Consider the following 14,354-nt stretch of genomic DNA (forward strand, 5'->3'; position numbering starts at 1 on the left):
TCAAAAAGGACTTCATTTAATTAGTGATATGTAAAGACTTTTGCATAGAAAAAAGGTTAACAAAGTAATGCATAAAAGACCGACTAGGTACAGTATTTTTAAAACAAATATTTTAAAGTATATTTTGCATAATGTTTAACATTTTCAATGCTTATTGCTTTCTCCACACAGCAGAGAAATCAAGTGCATAATAATACATGCTGTGTTTTATTTTTATTTTCTTTTTTTTTTTACATAAAATCTCTAGTTCTTGACTGGTTGTATTAAAATACTTAGGTTATTTTAAGTCACTGTAATAAAAATGAACGCAAACCATTTTATGCAGCACTAGTTATCTGGGTATTGACAAAATAATTTACTCACATCCCATTAATACATTCATTTTGGTTTGGAATCAAACCCACATTACAATGTTGGCGTGTTAATAGCCAATTTAAAAGTCGTCCCTACCATAACTTCATTCATACCCAGAGTGATCATTCTCCCAGAAGTTGATAGTGAAAAGAAGAGGGATCTTGCACTGAATCGGCTAAAAGTGAATGTCCAAATACAGCTAAATAAGTTAAGTTGAACTCTTACAACACTGAATCTCTTGTATTGGCATGAATTACTCTATCCAAGTGTGCACACTTTCAATAGGTGGCTACTTCTGGGTGCACGACAAATTCACTGTTTGTGCAGATAGGAGCTAGCACCAAGTTTAAGCCATAAAAATGGGTGCCTCAGGGCTCACAGGCAGTACTGAAACATTCATTAATCCCAGCACTGATAAGATAATTGCTTTTGCCAATGCTATGCTAGACGTCACAATTTGGCAAGTCTGTACAAAGAAAGTGAACTAAGCGAGAACTAGGCCTGTCAAACTAAACATTCTTCCTCGGCATTCTTTTGGCTAAAAAAACCTTTCTCCTTCAAGAGCACAATCTGCCCTGGAAAAGTATCCTAGTTCTGGAGCTGAACGCAAAACTTCCCCTCCCTCCCATACCATATTCATACCTGTGCAATGTTATTTGTTTTAGCAGAACACACACACATATATATATATTTATTTATTATTTTTTCAATGTCAGGCACTTATGAAACTGGAACTCCTTTTCTAGCCTGGGGAGATCTGGTAGATGCAACCCTCACCTCTCTGCCAAACAAGGATGCATAGCTGGAGAACTATTAGTTCTAATGTCTACGTATTCCTACGTATGTTGCAGGAAACCTCTACATGCCGACATGGTCACACTGTTATGAAAGCCATTGCTGCTCCCTCAAGGTGCCTCCAGCAAGTGAAACGGAGAAGAAGAAGAAGAAGGCGTCTCCCCATGTCCTCTCCGACACCGGCAGTGAGGATGGGTAATCGCCGTTCCTCGGTGGGCCCGCCGGCACCGCTCAGGCCCCTCGGGTGAGGCTGAGCAGGGAGGACGCGGCAGCGCCGGGGCTGGGTGCGGGGATGGCGGCTCGTGGCTGTGAGCACATGCACGTGTGCTGACAGGGAGAGGAGGGAGCTGCAGTGGGAAGAGCTGTGTGTGGCCGGGGTGGGGGGGGGACTTAAAAGGCTCCAACTTCAGTCCCCCAGGGTCGGTAGGGTTTCGTGCCGCCGCCGGTGCCAGCCTGCTGAGGGCTGGCAGAGGCTGACACGGCCAGCGGAGGGGTGATGGCGGTGGCCGCGGCCACGGCGGCGGCGGCCGCGCTGGGGGGCAGCATGGGGAAGGTGCCGGTGAAGGAGAGGGGGAAGCTCTGGGCCGCGGCTGTGGCTGCTGCTGCCGCGGCGTGAACAGTGGCCGACAGGGACAAGAGGGAGGTAGAGAGAGGAGGGACACAGGGAGCGATGCTGCCGGCGGAGGGGACTCTGAGGGCGGCATCGGCGTGGGCGAATGTGGCCGTGAGCAGGGCGGAGCCGTGAGGGGGCACGTCCGAGGAGAGTCTGCACGGGGCGGTGTCGGAGGCGTGGTGGAGTCCGTTCGGCTGCAGCAGAGCGGCCGGGAGGTGGTGGAAGGCGGCGGCCCAGTGGTGAGGGTGCAAGGGGTGGTGGTGGTGGTGGACCATGGAGGAGGTCATGGCAGCAGCTTCCCTCTGAGAGGCGCAGGTGCTCAGGTGGGACACGAGTCTAACGCGCAGGGGGTCGGACGTGTCGAGGCCTTCCACCGAGGTCAGGTACCTCGCCACTTCTGTCAAGCACTCCCGGAAGCCGATGCTCATGAAATCCATAGCCAGGGAATGGGCGTCAAAATAACCTGCAAGGGGAGGGCAAAATACGTGTTGAATATGGATCTGGCCAACCGAGCCCTGGCTCAGCCACCGCATTTCCCGTTTGCCATTTGTGGGTTAAGATGTGCAACAGAAGTCTGTTCTCTGGTCTGTAAAATGATCTCTGTGACCATCCCTGTAATGTAATAGGCTGCAGTTGTTTATGCAGACCATATACAAATGAAAATAAGTAAGTCCATAAGACACTTAAAAAGATACATGATGCCTCTCCTGAAATTCCTCAGCAAGCTGCTGCAGTGCAATGTTGATCCTGTATGTGTGAATGAGATGCTTATCCACACAAAGAAACAGGCTGGAGATCAGAGAGCTTGCATGTACTACCCTGCCTTTTCTTCCCTACACTGGCATTCATCCTAATGCTTTCAAACTATTTCTTGACATTGTGAGATAGTTGTTGTCGCTGCTGCTGGGGTCCCATCTACTTCACAGAGTCATTAAGACAATATGACATACGGTGTTGCTTAACTACAAACAAAAAACATCTTGTGATGACTCTGCACACACACAATAAAAAGCTTTACTGAGAAAATGTTTTATGTAATGCCATTGCTAATTTGGAGATGGAAGACTGACAGTCATATGGCCCATGAGGTATTTCAACAAACAGCAACTGGAGCTCCATAGGCTTGGGACAAAAAAGCATTTGAAAAAAAAAGTTTTATTAAATGCACATGAAAGGATAAAGGGTTGAGCATAAAATCTTGCGTTTAACTTGCAGCTCTTCAACCACAAAAACCTATTCCACTTTTTGGAATTTTCCTATTTTAGTTTAAATGTTGTCTCCTTGGGGGAATCCTATCCTATCCATTCCCAAGTTGGCATGGTGTTTTTCCTCTCACTTTCAACGAAAATTTTTAGGTATGTGATGTGTGTCAGTATATAAAGATCAAGTGCCCCTCTTACGGTGGAACGTGGCACCAATGCCTTGTACTCTGTCATGAAATAATCTCGGCCTTTCTGAAAAATGCTAGCACTTTAGATGGCTTTTTTCATTTTAATCAATTTTCAGGCTAGAAAGAAGCACTTCCACCACTGCATGCCCACATTATAGAATTAACTCAGGCACATTTATCCATGTTGCTCCAAATCCCCTGCCCGCTATAGACTCCCTCTAGTCAAATCATGACGGTGCTTTTGCTGCAAGCCTACTTGCTCATCTGAACCTGAGTGAAACTCTGGCTCAGCCAGCAGATCAGCGAGCGTGAGGAGTTGAGGACTCCTGTCCTCAAGTGCTGACTCCTCACAGCTTTCTTCCTGCTGGGTCCACTGCGACCAAAGGTTTGAGCGAGCTCCTGAGAAACAGAGGCCAGGCATGCCTGGAGCAGTGAGATAGCAGGGCACCTTCTCGGCTGCCAGTCAGCCTGGCGTGGGGTCTGCTGCTGTGTCGGAGGCTCCAGGACTCCAGCAGCTTCAGAGGGGCTGACGCAGAGCCAGAACCACTTCCCAGTCCTGGCCACGAGTCAGCCAGCCTGGGAGTCCTGAGAGCACTCGGCTCAAGCCAGGGCTTCCCGGCCTCCCTCCCTCCTGGACTGGAAGAGATGTGGGGGATGTGGTTGTCACCAGCCTCCCCTGAGTCTGAGCTGCTGGCTCTGTGACAAGCCATCCCAAAGCCCTGGCGATCCTGGCTCCCTTTCAGTCTCCTATGGTGGCCGAGGCATGAAAACAGAGGCTAGATGAGATCTGGGACTCCCAGGCTCCATTATATTTTAATGGTTATCTTTTCCCGGTTTGCCCTTCATCAGCTTCCCCCTTCTGAGAGAGACTTAAAAATGTTGTTTCTCATTTCTTTCCCAACCCACAAACGTCCTCCACCATGTGCACATGCCAGTGTTTTGCAGTGAACAGGAACTCTTGGTTTTACCTCATCTGTCCTGGTAACCCACCTGCTGCACACAGGTCACTTAAGGTACATGAACCCATGCACTGACCCAGGTGTCATTCACTCAAGATAAATTTGTAGTGAAGCTTCAATAAAACCACACTGAGTTCTCTGCAAGCAACTCACTATTGATAAATCACTCCTCCCCTGTGCTTGCTTGCACCACCAGCAAAAAGCCCTGGCCTTTGGCCAAAATAATAGCTCAGTGTGAATAGAAGACTGTCCACAGAACTGTCCACACCTGCGTCAGGGCGGCAGAAACACGGAGCCTGCATAGGACCTGAGAGGCATCTGCCTGCCTGCCTGCCCAGGCAGCTCTGAAAAGAAAAGAAGGGGCAGAAGCAGTGTTGGGTTTCTCACCTGCACTGCCCACCTCGGGATCAGTGTGCTGAGTGGTGGCCAAGCCCATCCCGACTTGCCCAGTCCCACCCACTCCCCATCATGGATGTCCTCCTTTCTGTGTGAGGAAGAGGACAGTCCTTAATGCAGGGCAGCAAATGGGTATCAGGACCCATTTCTCCTTTCCTCAGAAAGAAGTGATTGTCCCTGGTAAAAATGAAGAAACTAATTTTTTTGCTGATACAAAAAAAAATCCTCTGGCACACAAGATGAATTACAAAGAGGGAAATCAATACAAATGAAACAAATATCTACTTTAAAAATACTCTTAGAAATTATATTTAAAACTGTTAGATTGCAAAGTAAAACACTAAGCAAGCAGGAAATGCAGGCTTAAACTTAACCCAGTACTCATTCTCAAACCTCTTTTTCTTACAGTTTCTTAATCTGTGCAGTGAGATTACTCTTATCTCTAGGACAGAAGGAGCAGATAAAGTTGTAGTATTTGTGAAGCGATCAGGTATTATTGTGATGGGCCACCCACTGTGGATCATGGTGTGAAAGGCAGTAGCAGAAATAAGCCTGCATTGCCTCTCCCTGCACCACAACATTCATCCTTTCCCGCACTGCCACAGCTATGCCAGTGTCAGCTGGGGCAGGAGGGACAAGGAGCAGAGACCAACAAAGGAAGAGAAGAGACTGCAAGGCCTGGGACTGCTAGCAACATGCAGTTTGTCCAACTGGAGCCAGAGGCTGGGCTCCACCAACACGTCTCTCTGTCCCGCAGCTCCCATCCCAGGCATTTCATCCCCTGCCCCACTTGGCCACCTGACCTGACCCATTTATATAAAAATCCTCTGCATACTTTTTTTGGGTGGGGAAGCTGGGGAAGGAAGCTTCCTGATAGTTGAGGTCTCCATTTGGGTTCACCTCCAGGCTGTCCCGCTGTCAGTGCAAACATTGGAGGGCTGGGAGCTGCTGCAGCTCCTCAGAGGAACAATGTGCAGCGTGACACGGGGGTCAGGCTGGGATAGCTGAGCCACACATCGCATGGGGAGGGTGAAACGAAACAGCCACCACTTCCCTCAGCAGCCAAGCACTCTGTGCTCCCTGCAGCAAGGGAGACAGAGCTTGTGGAACCAGCACACAGCCACACACTCAGAGAAGGCACCATCGCTCGGACACACAGAGGATCCAAATCACCTGAACACAGATTGCACAGCCATGATCAATTCTGGCATTTCATAACTTTCAAGAGTGTATCTTTAGCAACTACAGTGCTTTCTCAAGGACTTTTTACATATATGTCAACCTTCTTTAAATTTAGTACATTTCCTGAGGAATCGAGAGACATGTCTGTTACCTGATGGGCAATAAAATTCCTTTCATCTCTTATCAAACAAGTTACCCATAACTTTTAAGCTTAAATAGACTCCTAGAAAAAACTCCTTAACACCTACAGAAAAGGTGTGTCAGCTTGGCGTTAATTTTCACAAATAACAAAACACCAGCTTTTAACATGCTTTCCTATAGCCATCTGCTGTTAGGCACGCACTGACTCTGAGCTGAGTTTTTAATTGCTGCAAGGTACGGAGAGGAGCATAATTCAGTCATACACTAAAAACTTTGGTCAAAAAACAAGTAAGAGAGACAGCAGCAGTTTCTTTTCTAGCCTTTACCTATATGGTATAGTGGGTGAGTGAAGAATCAGCTGGCTCCCATTACAACAATTCAAAGCATGATCATGGTTGATGGCACGGGACGTGGGACCATGCTTATGGAATGCCAGCAAGTTTTTCGCTCCAAATAAGTTCCAAAATCATGACTACACAGAACACCTCGTGGGTGGCTGAAACCATCTGGCCTCCAGCCTTGGGACTGTCAGCTTGCACAAGCAAGGTACGCTCGACTCCCGGCGCTCGGCTGATCTAATGGGTCAGCGAGTGCAGCCACTGCATCATGCCAGCACCCATTAACAGGGAGCTATGCCAGCCTCTGACACACAAATATAGCATAGAAATGTGAGTGCAGAGAGTATTGCCTGCCTACCCACTTCATCAGATACCTGCAGATGCACAGAGCAAGACTGGGTTTTGTTCAGGTGAATGAGATGGTCTAACCTGGAACTGAAAAGTCTTTCCAGAACAAAGAAAATATTTAAACATAAATTAAAGTTCTTCTTCGTTCACTTCCTTCAGTATAGCAGCTCAATAATGAGGTTTAGCATCAGGCTTTCTGCTACACAATTGTTGCCACAAACCTCCTGTTTATGTTTGGTGTTTGTGTATTTGTTTTGTCTCCCTGTGCAGATTTCAGTGCTCTTTGGAAACCCCAAACAAATCTCTGACTGGGCTGCCTGTGAATGAAGCCTTTACTCCCACAGTGTTATGAAAGCAAACACAAGCCCAGGGTCAAGTGCTTCTTTTGTCCCAGTAGCTCTTTCCCACGAGTTCAATCCTGCCATTAGCATTGATTTCCACTCCTTTAATCTGGAAACGCCTATCACAGCTCCTCAAAGCACTTTTTTTTATGAGATTTCCCCAAATATTAGAAAAAAAAAAATTGTTGGCTCCTTACCTTTCCCTCCTGTTGCCTGCAGCATCTTCAGATGATCCACTGTCATTTGCAGTATTTCCGCTTTTTCTAATTTGGCTGATCCCTTTGAGATAAGAGACACATATAAATAAAGGCTTACGAGTACTAGAAACTTCAATTTGATATACTTTCCACTGAGCTCAGCCTTATGGTTTCAATTTCCCCTATCATTAGGACATTCTCTGCTTAATTCTTTCGTGAGCATCTGCTTCCCAGACTTGGTCTAAGGACTAATACCGTCTCCCTAATTTCCCTTTATTAGGGCTACACCTCAGCACAGCTCTGGCCTTGAAGGCAGTGTACAGATGACATCTTCAAGAAATAAGAGAAATACGCAACTTTCTGGACTTCCCTTTTAATAACAAACACAAGGGGAGAGCTGGCAGGAGGGTATGTGTGGCCACAGGTTAGGACCCTGCTGCAAGGTTACTTTTTGTGCTCTTACCGGTAGGTGTCCCTGCGGACACACACCCAGCACTGTCCCTCTCTTCATGGCCTGTTAATTTGCAATGTGTCATTTGGTTGCTGAATATTCCATTCTCATTTTTTAAATTAAAAAACTGCCACGCAGTCCACAGTATTTTAAGTTAGTGAGAGGCCTACTTTGCAATGACTAAATACTGTGAAAGAGTGTAGCTCCTCTGTCAGTAAAAATATTTTCTGACACTAAGAGTGGCTCACAGAGCTACAAGAGATACTGGAAAAGTACAAAATAGAACTCAAAAGGTAGTATTGATATATCAATGTATAAATAAAACTATTTTGCTTGGTAGCATTCCCTTGGATATCTGGAACACACCCAGACAAAACAAATGTTATTCCAGTGCAAGAGATCATCCCTTGGCATCAGTTAAAATCAGGGCCGCGCAAGCTGCAGCCACCTGCGCATCACATCCTGCCAGCCAATTTTTTTTCTCTTAGTTATCACCTGGGCCACCTGAATGTCTCGGCCAGCTTCTCCCAGGTTGCACATTTTTGAGCTGGGCAAAGCTTACCCGGCGCTGTGCAGCCGTGCTTCAGAGCGCTCATCTCTGCCACACTCAGGAGCAGCACGGTGGCTTGGGAAGGGAGGGAGGCGGAAGCGAAACTAAACCTCCAACTTGGAAACTTCAGTGAGCTGAATGTCAAGGAGCTGGGCAAGGACTGATGACTTTGTCCTTGGCATATTGCGGGAAAATGGTGGGACTTTCTGATTCAAACACAGCACATGCTCATTTTTATGGCAGTGCCTTTTTTTCAATCTGCTTATTGCTCTCAACATACCAACGTTGATGTGCGTGTGAATTTTTGGTCAGAATTCCCCGTTTTACATGCAGCTACATCCTGTAACTTTCTCAGACTTCATCTTTTCCATAGACACAGTACAAGCCGTCTCAGTGAGAGTGACTAATAGCTGAAAACTGCATGGTGCTGGGTAATTTCCAAAGGCTCTGTAGGACTTGTTTTATAATGTTTGTGGTTTTCAAGAAATAAACAATAAAATGGGACAAACAACTGTTGTCTCTTGCCCCTGTTTATCTAGCTGAAAATATCCCTGTCACTGTTTTGCCAGAACCAACGCAAGGGCATAGTGACAACTACCAGTTACTAAAAATCATATTGCAGGTGACACAAGAGATGCTCTCAACCAACACTTCAAATTTATTTTTTTCAGCCAGCTTTTGCTCAGGCCAGGGATGAAACAGGCCTAACACGGTGCGGTGTTTGCCACGTAGTTACTACTTATATTCAGCACCTCCCAGTCCTGCTCTCAGATTTTACTTTCTGGGTTTTTTTTACTATTACAAGGAAGTCAGGTTATTTATTTTCAGATGTTTCATTTTTATTGAAACATAGTGTCACTTGCACATATCCAGCAATCTTCAGACACTTCCAGCAAAACAGGAACAAGGCTGAATATTGAATCAAAGCCCCCAAAAAAAAATTCAAGATACGGAAAAAAAATTTGAATGGAAAAACCAAAAAGCCTTTTTTTTTTTAATGAAACATTGTATTCCAATCTCTTGGTCTGTAATTTCATAACCAAGGAGCTGAGTTGAAGTTAACTGGATCCTTTCAGACTTCCTACTAAATACTTTCTCACTGAAAGTCTGAATATATCACTGACTTCACTAGCTGACAAACACGGGCCTATTCCACCTCCTAATGCACTGGTTCTAAAGAGTAATCTTAAAACATGAATAATCCAGACTGTATGCTCCCTTTTCAGGAAATTGGACTGATTTGCTTGCAATGGAAAGTATAGATTTGAGAAAAAAAGGTCTGTTAAAGTAGTGACAAAGTAAATTATATTTAAAGACTTAGACAGAAAGCTAATTTACTTACAGGTTTAGGGACTTGTGTTGGGTTTGTGTATCTTTATTTTTTATTTAATATGGAGTAAAGCACATTTTTAACAAAACCACTACTGGAATTCATCGAAAGAACAGAGGCAACATGAACACAGTTACCCTTAAGGGAAAAACAAGCCAAAGAATGGAAATGTTTTTCAGCCTTATAATGAATTATGTTTCTAATAGTTTTGCCACAACAAAGCATTTTATTGAAATGCCTGCTTTGTGCCAGATCAGGACACATACAGTATTATTTTAATGACATTGACAAGAGAACTAACATTGCCAGATGAGATACAGAATTTATATTAAAAAAAAAAAAAAGCTTACTTGTTTTTCAAAAGCAGTTGGCACAAGCCGCCTCAGCTCTGATAAACTGTTATTTATACGATCACGGCGCCTTTTCTCTATAATCTATTCCCAAAAAAACAAAACACATTAAGTTTATAAAAATGAAGGGCAAAATCACAATACACAACATACAAATTGTCAAATGCAAAAATAATTAAATGAAACATACCCCTCTTCTTTTCTTTCTGGCCATGATCTGAGATGTTGTTGTTGGGGAATTTGATCGAATGACAGAACTATTACTTTGCCTGTGAAACAATAAAAGCACATCAGGTGTTGCACAACTTGACACCGCTCTTTGAAGACACCTTAGGTCACCATATTACGTATGCATAGTCCCTCAAATGCCATTTTCAATGCTTTTAAGAAGTGCCTTGCATTGCACAGTGTTTTTGAAGGCAGCAATGCATTTCAGTTTTGACTACCCCAGCATACATTTTGAATTGACGCTTTGAATTTTCCAACACTGTAGGAAATAAAGTCCTTTTCTGTTGACAGTTTACTATCTAGTGCAGATTTCATTTTCTTCGCATATAAAGTCCTGCCTGCCAAGCAGAGGCTGAAGAACCAGGCCCAAATCCACATGAACCATCTCTATATGGCAACAGCAGTGGTGAGGGGACATACCCGATGACACAACCTCTGCCAGGCCTGCTGGGTTTCGACATTGCTGCCCATTGCTACACAGTCAGTAGATGGTCAGTACGATGCCAGGTGCCCAGCCCGGCTCTGCTGCATTGTCCAGGAGCAGAATTCAAAATCTGCTTTTAAAACTACACTACCCACGAGTACAAAGGTGCTCTTATTTCATCATGAGCGCGCAAAGAAAAAAAAAATCAGTATCTTTTAATACTTATGTAGCCACCGATGAGGAAGAGATAGGGCTCTGGTCATGAACCTCTAAATTGGCAGGAGGAGCCCTGAAGCCCCTCAGCGTCCCCGCAGCGCCCAGCCCGACCCTCACTGGGCAAACACTGCCCGCCCTCGGCTCGCACGGCGGGTTTGCTGAAGTTCAGCTGCTCAGGATCCCTGCTTACTTTCCACGGCTCATTTCCCACTGGCGCCGTGGGAAATGAGGTTGTTCGGCCTGATCAGGAACGATTTTGGAAAAGGTCTGATTGCAAATGGCAAATTAAGCGGAGCTAATGAACCGCAGCCCGGTGGCTCACACAGCTACTGGAGCGCTGCGCGTAATTTCGAGGCTCGGGCACTCCAAGCGCGGGGCTAATTTTTGGTGGGCTACGAGCGAGTTGCCAGCTGACCTGGAGGGGGTGAGCTCGGGGGGCCGCTGCCCCCACTCCCATCCCAAGGGGGTGTCCGGGTCTCCCCCTCGCCCTGCCCCAGCTCGGGGCGCACCCCGGCCCGCGCCCCCGACGGAGACGGCGGCCCCCGAGGTGCCCCACTTACCCCGAATAGTTGTTCTCACTCCCCACGTCTATAGTCTCGTCCATATCGCTGTCTGAGGTAGTTTCCTCGCAAGGTCGCTTCATCGTGCGCACGGCGCGGGGGCAAAGATAAATAAATCCGGGGGGGCTGCGGGCACGGCACAACTCGGCACAGCACGACTCCGCACCGCCAGCAGAGGAAACCCTCTCTGAGGCGCTTTCCCACGCCGCGGCACAGCCTCAAGCCCGACGGCCCGCCCCCGGCAAGGCCCGCCCTGCCGAGGGTGACGGGCGGGGGCCGCCCACCGCCGGGGCGCGGAGGCGTGCGGAGGAGCGGCGGCCGCCCGGCGGGGGCCCCGCCGCCCTCGGCTCACGGCAGGCGGGGAGCGGAGCCGGCACGGGGCTGGGGAGGGAGGGGTGCGGGGTTCCGAGCATCCTCAGAGCTCGCCCTGCGGGGAGAAGGAGCAGTACTGGATTGTCCGATGCTGCCGGAAGAAGAGGGGTGGCCGGTGTCGCCCCGCTGTCCGTCTCTCACCGGGCATTTGGGACGATCTTGCTCCCCTCCACCCGTAGCACACGAGCCGGATCAGCCCCCTGCCCAGTGCTCCAGAGCCCCCGGCGGTGGCAGCAGCCCCGGTCTCCTTTCTTGCGGTGCCGCGAGTTGTGTTATCGGGCACACGGGAGTGCGTTCGAGAGTTGTGTAAGTCCCGGGAAATGTATAAATTCCCCCCGGGCCGGGCGCGCCTCCCCGGCCGCCCCGTCCCGCTGGGTTCCACGGGCGCGCCGAGGGCTAGCGGGCGCTTGCAGGGCCGGGAGCCAAGCACAGCGATAATCCCTGCTGGGAACGACTTGGGAGGAAGTTTAGCGTCTCGTTTACCGGAGGATCTGCAGCAGGCGGGTTTTATTTTGCTTTTGTTTGGGATTTCCCCACCCCGTTTGTTTGTGTTTTCAAATTCCGGATTCCTGACAAAATACATTCGGAGTAGTATGTTCTCCGCAGAAATTTAATCTTTCAACTGCGGCGACTGCCCCTGCCTGCCTGTTCCCCCCTGCATCCCCTTTGCCACCTTCCTAGGAACGTTTTTCTCCCGCCCGTGCTGTCGGACGCTGGCCGAGAGGGGCCGGGACGGGGCGGGAGGGTTCGGCACCAGCTTGGGCACCTCCGCCTTATCGTGGCTCTCGGCGGCACACGGAGCGGCGGTCGTTCAGTAGCCCGGAGGACTTGAAGGCTAGCGGCGAGGGAGCTGCCCTTGCTATGACTCGGTGCCTTGTCGGGACAGGGGCAGCCCCCTCGCCGCCCCGCCTGGCCGCTCGGGGCTCCGGCAAGCAGCACCTGCCGGAGAGAGAGACGCGGGCAGGAGCTGCCGGCGTCGCCGCAAATGACAGAGCGGCCAAGAGTCTCCCTTTCAGCGCGGCGTGGCCCCGCCGCCCTCACCGTGGCCGCACTGCTCTCGCCTCTCCGGGTTTCCAGGCGGCGACAGCGCTGCTCCGGACAGAGGGAGGGAGGGAAAAGGGGCCGGAGCGGCCGATGACTCCGGCTTTCCTTGCGGGGCAGGCTGCGAGCTCGATGGGCCGGAGGGAGCGGGCACCTTCCTGGCGCGGGCCCGCGCGGCAGCGCCCGTGCCGCTTCTGCCTGCGGGCGGAGTTTGCCCCGGCTGCTTTATATTTAGCAGCCGACGGTACCAGTGACTCAGTTTTCCACTCGGTTAAATCCCGTGGAAGGTACAGGTGGTTTGGTTCGTTCGCGGGTGTGCGTGCGGCACAGGGCCGTTGCGAATGAGAAACCCGTGCCAGCTCTTTTGTACGCCGACATCCGCCATCTCCGCAATTATATTTGGTGGCACGTCGGGTGTTTGCCCTTTCATGTGGATGTTGCTACTATGTAAAGGAACAGCGGGATTTCATGCCTCATTGCCCTACCGGGACATCCTTTTCATGCGCGTATTTGCAGAGTTACTAAAAGCTCCGCGGCTGCTCACTCGCAACAGAAGAGAGCGTCTGCGGGAATGGCGAAGACAGCTCCAGGGAACTTGGGACGCATTCCCCACAATGGCCCCTTTGATGGGATCTGAACAAAAAAACAAACCAAACCAAAGTACAAACCTCGCCCTCAAAAAAAAAAAAAAAAAAAAAAAAAAAAAAAACCAAAAAAAACCAAAACCCACGAAATAAATCCCCAGGAACAAAAAACCCTAAAATGTATCGGGATCTCTCGGGAGAAGTGGACTAGCAGGAGCAGCCTGTGGCGCCCGACTGCAATTTGAAGCACAAACGCTTTAGGAATCTGGGATTAGGCTCAGCAGTTTCAGTGCTCGACGTCGGAGTTTCTAGAATATTTTTAAAATCCCAATAAACAAAAAAAAAAAAAAATTACCACCCCAAATTATTTTTCGTTGTCTGTGCTGTAACGACACAGGGAGACCTGAGATAGCAGGGCCTGCTCCCGTCGGGACCCCCGTGCTGGGCGCCCCGGGAGCGGCCGGGAAACGCTGCCCTGCCTCAGACATCGCCGTTCAATGCAGGGCGAGGTTTGGCAGGTCTGACTTTGAGCCCGAGTTACCCGTCCTGGGCTGCAGCTGCTCGAGAGACGCCTGCACACACGGGGAGGGAGGGGGGACACAGGCTCGAGCGTGGGTGTCCGAATCGCCGCTAAAGCACGCGGATCACCCGGGGATGTTGGTGCGTTTCCGAGCTGTCTCGGGGCTTTGCACAGAAATCTTTCATGTCACGCGTCGGTGCCGCTGGATTTGTAATTTCTGCTCACTCTGGAAATAGCTCCTGCTGCTTTATGGTATTTTTTTCCCGTGGGGCACAACTCCCGCATGCTGTTTTCCTGCAGAAACCTGAGCTATCCTATGGTAACCTCCCCGAGCAGAGCTTATGTCAGCGTCGTCGATCCGGCTGCTAAATCCTCCTGGCAGCCTCGCTAAAGGCCCTCCTCCGGGAACTTCTTTTTTATTATTGCCCAGATTAGGGATTTTGTTTGTTTGTTTTGTTTTTAATTATTTTTGAGAGATCTGCCTGCTCCTTGGGTGAGAAATTTCGGCCTTTCCCGGGTGGCAGCGAGGAAGGCACGCCCTTGCACCTCTGCCAGGTGTCAGGCTCTCTCTGCGGCAGGTGCGCTGCGACAGGCAGGGGCTCCGTGGCGCGGCACCAGCACCGCGACCCACGGGCCAAGCCTCTTGTTGTGCTTTGGTGCTGGCTGTACGGCAC

The 14,354-nt window shown here is 49.2% G+C and overlaps 1 protein-coding gene across 1 annotated transcript; it reads right to left on the bottom strand.

The window, feature by feature from the left end:
• HEY2 (hes related family bHLH transcription factor with YRPW motif 2) lies at nt 1–11,318 on the bottom strand. The gene is made up of 5 exons (XM_058802249.1): nt 11,164–11,318; nt 9,926–10,004; nt 9,736–9,819; nt 7,055–7,136; nt 1–2,225 (listed from the first exon to the last, which is right to left on the bottom strand). The coding sequence occupies exons 1-5, from the start codon at nt 11,244–11,246 to the stop codon at nt 1,540–1,542; spliced, it is 1,014 nt and encodes a 337-aa protein (XP_058658232.1). The 5' UTR covers nt 11,247–11,318; the 3' UTR covers nt 1–1,539.
• Nucleotides 11,319–14,354: the final 3,036 nt, after the last annotated feature.

Source organism: Ammospiza caudacuta, chromosome 3 (assembly GCF_027887145.1).
Source record: "Ammospiza caudacuta isolate bAmmCau1 chromosome 3, bAmmCau1.pri, whole genome shotgun sequence".
Taxonomy (NCBI): Eukaryota; Metazoa; Chordata; class Aves; order Passeriformes; family Passerellidae; genus Ammospiza; species Ammospiza caudacuta.